Source organism: Phascolarctos cinereus, unplaced genomic scaffold (genome assembly GCF_003287225.1).
Source record: "Phascolarctos cinereus isolate Bilbo 61053 unplaced genomic scaffold, phaCin_HiC Scaffold_726;HRSCAF=1367, whole genome shotgun sequence".
In the NCBI taxonomy this organism is placed as follows: domain Eukaryota; kingdom Metazoa; phylum Chordata; class Mammalia; order Diprotodontia; family Phascolarctidae; genus Phascolarctos; species Phascolarctos cinereus.
The window spans coordinates 341,336,938-341,349,873 of NW_027556098.1; the positions used below are offsets into that span (position 1 = coordinate 341,336,938).

The window sequence follows — 12,936 nt, forward strand, 5'->3', positions numbered from 1 at the left end:
TCATTTCTTATAGCACATTAGTATTCCATCACAATCATATACCACAACTTGTTCTGCTATTCCCCAGTTGATGAGCATCCCCTTAATCTCCAATTCTTTGCCACCACAAAAAGAGCTGCCATAAATATTTTTGTACAAATAGATCTTTTCCCTTTTTCTTTGATCTTGTTGGGATACAGACCTAGGAGTGGTATTGCTGGGTCAAAAGGTATGCACAGTTTTGTAGCTCTTCGTAGCTCTGTTCTCCAGAATGTTTGGACTAGTTCACAACTCCACCAACAGTACCTAAGTGCCCCAATTTTTCCACATCCCCACTAGCATTTGTCATTTTCCTTTTCTGTCATGTTAGTCAATCTGCTAGGTGTGGGGTAGTATCTTACAGCTGTTCAATCTGCATTTCTCTAATCAGTAGTGGTTTAAAGAATTTTTTCATGTGACTATTGATAGCTTTGATTTCTTCATCTGAAAACTGCTTGTTCATATCCTTAAACCATTTATCAACTGAGGAATGGCTCTTATTTTTATAAATTTGGCTCAGTTCCCTATATATTTGAGAAATGAGGCCTTTATCAGAGAAAGTTTCTCTGCAAAATCTGCCCCTCCAGTTTCCTGCTTTCTTTCTAATTTTGACTGCATTAGTTTTGTTTGTGCAAAAGCTTTTTAATTTCATGTAATCAAAATTATCTATTTTACTTCCTGTAATCTCCTCTATCTTTTGATTTGGTCATAAACTCTTCCCTAATCCATAGATCTGACAGGTAGACTTTTCCATGAGGAACTCCCAATCTACTAGGGGAGACGAGGAGCAAACATGTACAAACAAGTTATGCACAGGATAAATGAGAAATACTAGAGGGACGGCACTAGAATTAAGAGACATTGGGAAAGTCTTCCTATAGAAGATGGGATTTTAGTTGAGACTTGAAGGATGCCAAGGAATCCAGGAGCCAGAGATGAGGAAGGAAAGCATTCTAGGTATGGGAGATAGCCAGAGAAAATGCCCAGAGCTGAGAGATGGAGTGTTTTGTTTCAGGAACGGCAAGGAGGCCAGTGTCACTGGATCATACAGTATGTGGAAGGAGGTGAATAAGGTGTAAAATGAATAGAAAGGCAGGGGAAGGAGGAGTTATGAAGGGCTCTAAAAGCCAAACAGAGGGTTTTGTTCTTGCTCCTAGAGGGGAGAAGGAGCCATGGAAGTTTACTGAGTATGGGGGTAATGCGGTTGGACTGGTATTTTAGGAGAATCATTTTATTGGCTAAATAGAGGGTGGGACTGGAGTGGGGAGAGATATGTGTCAGGCAGACTCACAGCACATAACGTAAAAGCAAAAGAAATCAATTTTGAAAAGACTCTCTTATTTTAAAAAAGATTAAAATTGACTGTGATCATAAGTTAGCATAGTGGACAGTAATCTTAGTACAACTTTCATTTTAGGGTGATGTCATTGGCAAGGACTTTTTCACGAGTGGGCAAAGGGGAGAGGGAAAGGGACACGTTCTCATTCAATGCTGAGCTCCAACAAAGACCCACCAATCTCCACTGTCTCCTAAAAACATAACTAGGATGTATTTCTTTTTTCCAGCATCTATGACATTCATTGGGATTTCAGGCCTTTTATTCATCATGAGGTACTTGCAACCCCACTGGAGAATACTTGAAGGACTGAATGGACACAAAACTATGTCATATGAGGTACGGCTGAAAGAACATGGGCTGTTTAGCCTGGATAAAGCTTATAGACATGAGAATTGCCTTCAAATAGAAATGGTTGTCATGTGGAAGAGGGATTAAATGTTTCTGCATAGTTCTAGAGGGCAGAACCAATGGCTGGAAGTTATGGGAAAGCAGGTGTCAGTAACATTTAAGAAATATGTCCTAATAATTTGAGCTGTCCAGAACACTAAATTGATGATACTAAAATACTCGATTGATGACTTGTCTAGGGTGGAAAAAAAGGCTTTATGCTTCTGGAAGAAGGTTAGACCAGATAACCGCTTGGGTCCCTTTCATTTCTTGAAGTTTTCCATCTCTATTATGTAGCTCCTCTTGTCAATAATCTTCAGTAGCTTCCATTGCATATAAAAGCATAGACTTCTTAGTCAGATATTCAAGATTGTCCATAGCTTGAGTTTATACAATCAATCATCTAGCATTCTTCCTCAGCACAACCTTTTATTTCCAGCCAAGCTGGATGTGGCGATTGACAGTCCAGTAACAATCACAGTCACTAACTAGAGAAAATAGTGGGTGCAATATTAGTGTTCATCATCCCAAGCAAATGTCATGTTTGCTTCCATATTTGTATGATTATGCCATCTTGGAATGCCCTCCACCTACCTTGCCACCTACTAATCCTTCAAAAGATCCATCTCAAGTGTCAGCCTCTCCATGAAGCCTTTGCTAATCAATCAGTTGTTCCAATTCACTTTGATCTGCCCATCCTCTAATCATCTAGTAGAATGAAAATGAAACTTGGAATCACAAGATCTAGATTCTAGGACTGATCCCACCACTCGCTAACTAGCTGTGTGACTGTCAGCAAGTCACTTAACCTTTATGAGCCTCACTTTCCTATTATGCCCCAAAATGGGCATAATAATACTGACAGTACCCACATCATAAGGTTGCTTGGAGGAAAGCAGGTATATGTAAGAAGGGCAACTTCTCCTGTTAAACACCCCTAAATAAAAGTGATTTCCATAAGGTTTACCCCAAAGGGAAATAGTTTAAGCAGGAAGTGAGGTCATAATCTTCTTTGTTATAGCATTGGAGTCATCCATGCTTCTGTTGTACATTCCAGTCAGGTTCAAAAAGGAAGATGGAGCAGATTATTTGAGTCTCTCTAGATCCTTTTTGCCTTGTTCAATTTCTTCCAATTGCACCTCCCCTGCTGTCTTCCTCATCTTATGGGCTAACCTCAAGAAAGGAGGAAAGGGATGGATAGGGAAAGAGAGAGAGAGAGAGAGAGAGAGAGAGAGAGAGAGAGAGAGAGAGAGAGAGAGAGAGAGAGAGAGCATTACAAACAACTGGGTTTGCATCCTTTGAAGTGACATCACTATAGATGACCTGATAGGCTAGACAATGAGTGCCTGTCTCCTGGATGCAACAAGAGTTGTCCAGTTGATTTAGAGAACAGCTAAGCAGTAAGTATCCCTTTATTTCAGATTTGGCGATAAAGGATTCTAAACTTAGGGTGAAAGTATCCTGTGTGTAGCTTGTCTTCTGCCTTTCTATATGACCCAGACACAAACTATCCCAAGGAAGATGAATTTGATGTTGGCATGTTCACACTCTATTTATTCACATAATTTCCCCCTTTTTGAAGGTATGTTACTACTAAAATGGGAGCAACATGAGAGAATGCTGCAGCAGTGGTGGGAATTCTGGAAGGGGATTGAAGGACCCTTAATTTTTCTCCTGAGGTAGCAGCTGTTCACCACAGAGCAGAGAGCCTTTGACACTTAGCTAGGAGCAGAGGAAGAGGTGTGAACAGTAGTTAAAAACTTTCCACTATGAGTTCTTAATTAAATACCAGTGCTTCAACTTTTCCTACCAAGCTAACATAGGTTTAGAACTATTTGCTGCTGGTAGCTCACTGGGAAAAACTAAACAAAGAAAATCTCACTTATTCCTCAAAATGAAGGAGGAAGAAATGCTTGGGGGTGGGGGAGAACATGGGTAATAATGGTAGCTGTATTATAAGCTACTGGTTAATATTATGAATTCCTTGAAGGGAAGGACATGAGTTTTCTCCTCCTTTATAGCTCTTAAGAGTATCCTGCAGAGTGTTCTGTATACCGTGGTGCTCAATGCATGCTTTTGACTGACTGGCAATTCAATAAGGATGAGAATGAGGGGGTGAAGTCAAGAATTAGTTGATATTTTGTGCTTTATCCCAAGTTTGTACTTGTCAAAGGTTCTAACTGATCTCTTCTTCAGTGATATCATCAGTATTTTCAGGGCACCGTGGGGATTTTTAATGAATCTGTCGTATTTGACCAATCCAGTAAGCAGGCAACTGGCATTGTCTGCTGATTATTTTGTCCTATGGATTCCCACTGTGTAAGCCATGGTACTTAAGGAGTAACAAATAATAATAATAATAACTTACCTTTTACATAGGGCTCCTGTGTTTGCAAGAACTTTCCTCACAACATTACTATGAGGTAAGTAGTGATCATTTTATTAGCCCCATTGTGTGGGGAGGGGCAGCTGGGTGGGGCAGTGGATAGATTGCTGAGTATGAAGTTAGGAAGATTCATCTTCCTGAGTTCAAATCCGGCCTTAGACACTTACTAGCTATGTGACACAAGTCACTTCATCCCGTTTGTCTCAGTTTCCTCATCTGTAAAAAGAACTAGAGAAGAAAATGGCAAACCACTCCAATATCTTTGCCAAGAAAACCTCAGATAGGATCACAATGAATCAGCACAACTGAAACAACTTAACAAAAAAATAAATACATGGGGAAAGTGAAAAGCCTCAAGAGACAGCTAGAGAGGGCAGAGCTGATCGAGGGTTGTCCCAGAGTCAGGAAGATCTGAATTCAAATCCAACCACAGATACTTGCTAGATATTATATGTATGACCTTTGGCCAGTCACGCAACCTCTGCTAGCCTCCTTTCTTCACCTGGGGATGATAACCTACCTCCCGGGGTTGTTGTGAAGATCAAATGAGAGGATATTTGTAAGGCATCTTGTGAATCTTAACATGTGGTATACAAATGCTTTGTTGTTATCGTTCAGTCATGTCTGGACTCTTCATGACTCTACGGACTATTTCCATGGGATTTTCTCAGCAAAGACACTGGAGTGATTTGCCATTTCCTTCTCCAGTGTGTCCCCATTTTATAGATAAGGAGTGGAGGCAAATAGGGATTAAGTGACTTGCCCAGGGTCACACAGCAAGTAAGTGTGTGAGGCCAGATTCGAACTCACAAAGAAGAATCTTCCTGACTCCAGGCCAGGTGCTCTATCTATTGCACCACCCAGCTGCCCATACAAATGCTAGCTATTATTAAAATGACTTAGCCACAGTTACATTGCCAATAAATCACAGAGTCAAGGCCAGAATCCAAGTCTTCTGATCTGCACTGGCTCTTTCTAGTATACCATGCTGTCTCTAATAAAGTGGAAAACAAAGTCATTTGCTGACCTCCAGGAGCCTAAATGCCAGCTAATCTGACTTTTGTCTTTTCACTGAATTCAACATTCCTTCTAACTCTGAGCCTTGACAAAATCTGTCCACCACGTCTGCATGCTCTCCCTGTGTTAATGTCTGCTTCTAAGAATCCTAGCTTCCTTCAAGAACCAGCTGAGGCTTGGGAGCCAGCTTGCATGTGAGGTCTCTTCTGTTCCATTCAGTTTACCCTCTCCTGTCCCAAAATTAATTTGCATTTTATTTACTTCTCTGTATACATTGTTTTTAAAATATATTTATTTAATTTTCCCCAAATTACATGTAAAAACGATTTTTGAACATTCATTTTTTAACATTTTAATTTCCAAATTCTTTCCCTCCCCCTTCATTGAGAAGGCAATCAATTTTATATAGGTTATACATGTACAGTCATTTAAACATTTCCATATTAATCATATGAGAAAGAAAACACAGAACAACAACAAAAAAACCAACCCAAGAAAAATGAAGAAAAAAAATATGCTTCAATCTGCATTCAGACTCCATCCATTCTTTCTCTGGTGGTGGATAGCCTTTTTCATCACGAGTCCTTTGGGATTGTCTTGGATCATTGTACTGCTGAGAAGAGCTAAGTCATTCACAGTTGATCATTGCACAATATTGCTGTTACTGTGTACAAGATTCTCCCAGTTCTGCTTGTGTATACATTGTTTAATGGGCTCATAGATTGAGAGCTACTTTACAGATGAAGAAATGGATACCTAGGGAGGTTAAGTGACTTGCCCAAGTGTTAAACAGATAGTAAGTATGAGAGAGATGGGATCTAAATCCGGGTCCTGCATGCTGACCCTCCCAACTGGAAGGAAGGAAGGAAGGAAGGAAGGAAGGAAGGAAGGAAGGAAGGAAGGAAGGAAGGAAGGAAGGAAGGAAGGAAGGAGGAGGGAGAGAGGGAAGGGAGGGAGGGAGGAAAGAAGGAAAGAAGGAGGGAGGGAGGGAGAGAGGGAAGAAGAAAGGAAGGAAGGAGGGAGGGAGGAAGGAGGGAAGGAAGGAAGGAAGGAAGGAAGGAAGGAAGGTAGGAAGGAAGGTAGGAAGGAAAGGGAGAGAGGAGGGAGGGAAAGAAGAAAGGAAGGAAATATTTATTAAGCACTTACTATGTGCCAGGCACTAGCACTTTATAAATACTATGTCATTTGATGCTCACAACAACACTGGGAGGAAGACGCTATTATCATCTCCATTTTACAGTTAAGAAATCGAGGCAGAGAGAGGTTGAGTGACTTTTGCAAGGTCACACAGCTGAGCTTCTTGAGGTCAGAGAATGGCTTTATACCTCCAGGCCTAGTATAATGCCTAATGCCATAGTATGTGCTTAATAGTGAATAATTCCAATAGACTTGGAATTAGGAAGACTTGCCTCTATCTCTTAGGGCATGACCCTGGACAAAGTCATTTAGCTTCTCTGGGCCTCAGTTTCCTCATCTGTAAGATGCAGTCATTGTCCTAAATGACAGCCTGGATCTCTTCCAGGTCTATGATTCTATCATTCTGAGAATGAATGCCATCCTTAGCATAAATGCTACAAGGTACCAAGGAGAATGGTAATCCAGTTTCCAACAAATAATAGGATAAATCATTATTCCCTAACCCAGACCCAGGAATTAGTTCCCTTGACAATGTGACTCAGACGCAGACACATCATCTCTTTGGTCTCCTTGCAGGGCTTGACCAGCCTACCTGCGCTTGGACAACAGCCAACCTGTCTGCTGCAGCCAACCCCGCGAGGCTCACTGGAAAGATGTTTCCCTTCAAGGTGAGCAAATGGATGGGGTTTGGTTGCTTCCGGTCACTGCTCTCCCCTTCCCCTACCATACGCCAGAAGAAGTTGATCCACAAGCTGCAGGAGGAAAAAAACTTTCGAGGTGAGATGAAGGTTTTCCGTGAAAAGATCGAGGCCTTCAGGGAGAAGATGTGGGAGTTCCGGGCAAAGATTCAAGGATTCCGGGGCCAAATCATGGGCTTCTGGGAAGAGGAAAAACCTTTTTGGGAAGAAGAGAAAACCTTCTGGAGGGAGGAAAAAGCTTTCTGGGAAATGGAAATATCCTTCCAAGAAGAGGAAAAAGCCTTCTGGAAAAAATACCATGCCTTCTGGAGGGAGGATAAAGCCTTCTGGAAGGAGGACAGTGCTTTGTGGGAGAGAGACCGGAACCTTTTCCAAGAGGATAAGGCTCTGTGGGAGGAAGAAAAGGCTCTGTGGGAAGATAAAAAATCCCTTTGGGAAGAGGAAAATGCCCTGTGGGAGGAGGAAAAAGCCTTCTGGGTAGAGGGTGGTGGTCCTATCGGAGAGGAACCATTGCTCCCTGAAGATGGGGTCTTAAATGCCAGTGGAGACCCAACGTCACCAAGCCATTCCAGAGGCAGAGCTTGAGCCAGAGGAGCTGGGGCATGGAGCCTGGGGGCTCCTAGTCTTAACATCCGAGCCCTGGGAGCGCTCATGTGCCAGAGAAGCTTTGTACCCATTTGTCTCCTTGATCCTAGGGAGTAATAAAGTCCTGAGGGGAACTTGGAAAACCCAACTCCAAAGAAGTCAGTCAGTTTCATGCTGCTTCCTGTCCTTCCTTAGATTCTTCTCCCTGTTCTTTTGGGTTGACATCCTCAAACTGCCCAGCAAACCTGAGGGTAAGAGTGGCGAATCAATCTGGACTCTCCTCAGGCATTTAGTTGTACAGAACATTTTTTTCTCCCTTCTTTAAGAAAAGGTGGGGAGGTGGGAAGGAGAAGAGAAATGAAGACAGGGACAGGCAGAGAGAGAGATAAACATAGACATCACCCTTTCTTAGTCCATCACTCTCTGTAAGTCTCTCTGCCTTTAAAAGACTGTAGAACTCATCAGAGATCTTGAATGGTGTTCTAGGCTTAGTGGTTTCTCCGGAAAACGCTCCAGGTCTGGTCTTCCTCATCAGACAGAGCATTTATTGTGAAAGTGGTCAAAATCCTGTCTAGAGCTTACCTCTAGCAGGCCCTGGGGGAATTTGAATTTCTTACACCGCCCATTCCCTTTGGCATCCAGAGATAGAAACCTAACCCGAGTCAGTGGGTTAGGAAAGAAAGAAATTTGAAAGCTCTGGCTGCTTAGGTACATACTGATTAAGCAGGTCTAGGTCAGGCCACTTGTATTGACTGACCAACTGACTCTACCAGGGTCTCCTATAAAAGGGAAAATTTTAACACCACAAAAAGGTTTTGACTACCTCTAGAAGCCCACGATTCAGGCCCCCTGAACCAATACTCTGTGGTTTTAGAGGTGTCAGAAAGACATGCATGCCTTTGCCCCCAAATATTTTTCCCAATCAGGTTTCATCAGGTGACTGAAGTTCCCCTATTAGACAAACCTGTATAGTATAGGCCAGGCAAATTCCTGTGCTGCTGGGCCATGACACAGAGCTTCCTCGGTCAGCCAGGGCACTGCTGCTTTTGACCCCTCTCAATAAACACAGTTCACCCTTATAACCCCCTGGACATTTGATTGTCCTCTGGCAATAGGCTGAGCTGAGGAAGGGGCAGCATTGCCAGTCATTCTTCATACTCAGACCTGCTCCCGACCCTTCCCATAAAGATTTAAGAAGATCCCTTGGAGAATGGAAGGAGATAACAGAAATGGTGAGCTATGCTCAATCAGGAAGTGACACTCCATCTACCATGAGCCATTTTCTCCTACTCAGAATAGTTTATCTAATCATTTGTGCAGAATAGGTTGTTAAGGCTCCAGGGGGAAACCAATTCAATGGAAAGAATTGTTGATTTGGTGGGATCCATGCACACACACAGCTGGTATTTGCAGAAATTAGGGTCACTACAACTCATGGGACACAAGAAATTTGAACCAGAGGCAGATGGGGAGAGAGGGTTTCATATTACCCCCACCCCTAAGTTTCTCCCCAGAGGAATTATTTTGTAAGACAGATTGTAGTTGTGTCTGAGGGTTATTTTAATAGCCAATTCACAAGGGCTGCGGCCAGGATTCTACCAGAGCCTGAGAGCAACCCAGCCACTTCTTGTTTCTGTGTGCCAATCCCAAAAAGGCCTGTTAGATCCTTTGGGCACCATGCCTTCTTTCTGCTTCAGACTACCAATAGTTAACGCGGGGGCTAGGGTGATGCCCTTGTAACAGCAGCCCAAGAACTGGGAACTAAGAGGCCCCAGGGAACTCCCACTCCTGTGTTTTCTTGATCAAAGCCCTTCTGTCACCTCTATTACATGGGCTCTCACATTAAAAAATGGGCCTGGATACACTTCAGGGGAGTTTTGTTCTCTGGCTTGTCCATAACCAGATATTTTGGGAACTTCATTTTCTGAGGGTGCTATAACTAACTCAATTGTTATTGTTGTTGTTTTTCTATCACATTTGACTCTTTGCGACCCCATTTGGGGTTTTCTTGGCAAAGATACTGGAGTGGTTTGCCATTTCCTTCAGTTTATTTTATAGATGAGGAAACAGGCAAACAGAGTTAAGTGACTTGTCCAGGGGCACACAGCTAGTAAAGTGTCTGAGGCCAGATTTGAACTCACAGAGATGAAGCTTCCTGACTCCAGGCCCATACTAGCTGCCCATTACTAACTCAATTATAAGCATATCATTCATAAGGCACAAAGAATGAATATTAGTTTCCAGGCTGAACTTGTAAAATCTGGCGATAGGCAACTTCTCCCCCTGCTTCCATCCCCTTCTCCCTGAAGCTCACATGCCTGTACTCAGTGACAGTTCGGACTAGGGTAGGCACCCCTTTGCCTCCAGTGTTTCCTCCTAAGGCTGGTCTAATAGGCATTCATTGTCATTCTTCACAGTTCTGTCTCCCTCAGGAGTGCCATACCTCACTCTGCCTGCAGTTCTTAATTACTCACAGCAGACGGTTTTCACTCCCTGTTGCCCCCTCCCAGTCGGGTTTCTTCCATCATCCTCAGCAGGGGAATTATCAGTTTTCCACCAGATCATAGAAGCATAGCTTTAGAGATGGAAGGGGCCTTAAAGGTCATCTGATCCAACTTTCTCATTTTGTGTTTGGGGATACTGGACCCAAGGAGGTCAATAGCTTGCCATGTGAGAAGCAGGATCTGAACCCAGGGCTCTGGCTTAAGCCAGGTCTTTTCCTACTCTACTGAGATGCTTCTTCATGATCTCTGTTCTCTTGTGTCACTTCCAACCATTGTTCTCTCCATCAGAGGCCATTACCATTGGCTATGTGAAATACTCCAGAGCTCCCTTATCTTGGGAGGGACAGACTCCTGGCTTCTATGTGTCCTACTCCAAGGCTGTACCAAACAAGGGGGCATGGACTCCTCTCTCCTCACCTTGTACTACAATTCTTCTGATACTTAGCTTTACCCGAGAGGTGGTGGCACACCACCACTCAAACTCCCAGGCAGTTCTCCATCACCAATTTTAAGTTGAGTCAGGGTGTCTCCTTGTCCCGCTCTTCTTCCTGCCTTGGCTACCCTTTCAGAGGAGCCAGTTTATACCTAGTAAAGGGTGAGACCCTCCTAGATTTTGACCCATGTGTATATGAAATTTCTAGCTTCCTTGGACACCTCCACAGGTCTACAGGCTCAGCCGATTTCCCCAAAGCTACTTTCCTTGCCATTCAGGATAGCTTGAGGAATCTAAAACATGGCAGGGAAATTAAAATGTTACTCTTCCTGGTACACTGTGATAATTCAATAGATCTGTGCTCTCATCAGTGGCTGTGCAGTCACCTAAGCAGCATCTTGATTTCCCTACTTGAAAATCCCAGTGGGGAATATAATCATGCATACTGTTCCAGAATCATAAATAATTAAGCTGTGTCCAAAGAATTATGGAGCACATAATATACAAGAATAAATCTTCACAGAACAGCAGGTCTAAGAGAAGTACAGGTAACAGTAGCAATTACTATAGTAACAAACATTGCCTTCTATGGAAATCTATCCTTTGAATCTCTTAACGTTTTTCGTTCAAATACCTTTTTTTTCACTGGCTACATCAGGCCTTCCAAAAGTACTTAAATGAGATTGCCAGCAGTTTCCAAGGAAAAGAAGGCCAAATTAAAAAGGACTAATAAGTTCCCAAGGAAGATTTATTGAGTTTATGGGTGCTGAGTTCACTACTGTCATGGAGAAGACAGCATTTTAACAGAGGCAATGAGAGTTAAGGTTAAGTTGAGATCTTAATAAAAGGATGGCCATCCATTAGAGAGTAAGGGATAGGCATCCTTGTCACACTTGCTCATTCAGACCATTTCAATGTAATCAATTCATACCTAGTAAAGGGTGGGACAATCCTAGACTCTGATTGGCCAATGAATCTATGAAGGGGCCAAGTAACTGCTGAGAATTAATGGAGACCATGAACTTACCGCTGGTAGGGAGAGTCTCAATGAGAGCTTAAAAGCAGAGGAATTGAGCTTCAGAGACAGTCCAGCCAGGGAGCTCTGAGGAATGGATTCACTCTTCATCTTTCCCTTTGTACCTCTTGCACATGGAAACAAATGTACGGAGGGGTGATTTATCTGATCTTCCCCCACCCCCATCCATAGACAGTGGCTCATGAAGCAACAGTCTGTGGCCATAGAAGGTGCAGTGGCTAACAGAGCAAGCCTGGGGAGTGGGTGTGCTGTGGAGTCCAGTGAGGATCTGAGAGACACTATGATCCTGCTCAGAAAACAGCAGGTCCTAGAAAAGAGGCTCTTCATAGTCCTAAGTCCAGGCTTCAGTTGCTTCCCAAAGTTCATGGTCAGGGTACAAGCTGATCCCAAAGCTGGAGGCAGTGGTGACCATAGCCAGGCAATGAAACAATGTCTCACAGAGACTGCACGGCCAAGGACAGTGGGAGGTGGGAGGACATTGGCAGACCTGCAACTCTATGGCACCAGAGATGCTAGCTGCCCTTCCACACATATGCCTTAGCCACATGTGCCTCTCATGTGCTCAGTGGCTACCCAGTCTTCCCAATGACACTCTGATTATTAGTACTCCATGTTTATGGGAGTTGGGGGGGCTTCTGTTACTTGGTCATTTCAGCAAACAGTTTTGTCATGAGCTAATTATGTCTTCTGAATGACTAGAGATAAAGATAAAAGGATAGGTGAGGATTCTTGAGTCATAGTTTTGGTTGAGCAGACTCACATAGGAGCTGTTGTTGTTTGCCCTTCATTCTTGAAGAGGACCAATGCCATCATGAGGGTGATGTCATAGTATCTTGAACCAAGGGGTAGTCATTCCCTGGGGAACCCCAGTTGAAACTGAAGAACAGTGGCCCAGAAGGAAGGACTACAACTGGAACCCTGGGGGGTTACTTCCAAACACAACAATTCCTTAGCAAATGCTATCTCCTGACTCCAAGTCATTGCTATTCTAATTTACTATTCTATTTATAGTGGGTTTAAGTGATTCCTTTTATTTTAATGACCAACAGTAAATTATCCAACAGTTTGACTCAGTTTTGGACAATGGGCTCCTGAGATCTGCTTATAAGTTTATTCCTGGTGTGCGGGGTAAATGACTTATGTGGTTTTTTTTTCTACCTTTATATTTCCAGTAGCTAGCACTTTACCTTGCAACGTAGATGGTGTGTTTATTGAACTGAGTAAGTTGGAATGGAATGGAACAGAATCTGCAGTGGAGATGATATGCTGTTGCAATACGCCCATATGTTGGCACTTCATTGTAAACCTGTTCCCAAGGTTCACACAGGGAGGATGCCTTGTAACAAGGACCATTAAGCTCTCCATTAACTAAACCCCTTGCATGTTGTCTAGGATG

At 43.1% G+C, this 12,936-nt stretch overlaps 1 protein-coding gene across 1 annotated transcript; it reads left to right on the top strand.

Annotated features, from left to right (window-relative positions):
• The first annotated feature begins 2,718 nt into the window (after nt 1-2,718).
• CCDC70 (coiled-coil domain containing 70) lies at nt 2,719-7,720 on the top strand. Its single transcript, XM_078146590.1, has 3 exons — nt 2,719-3,144; nt 4,124-4,167; nt 6,861-7,720. The coding sequence occupies exon 3, from the start codon at nt 6,938-6,940 to the stop codon at nt 7,565-7,567; it is 630 nt and encodes a 209-aa protein (XP_078002716.1). The 5' UTR covers nt 2,719-3,144; nt 4,124-4,167; nt 6,861-6,937; the 3' UTR covers nt 7,568-7,720.
• Nucleotides 7,721-12,936: the final 5,216 nt, after the last annotated feature.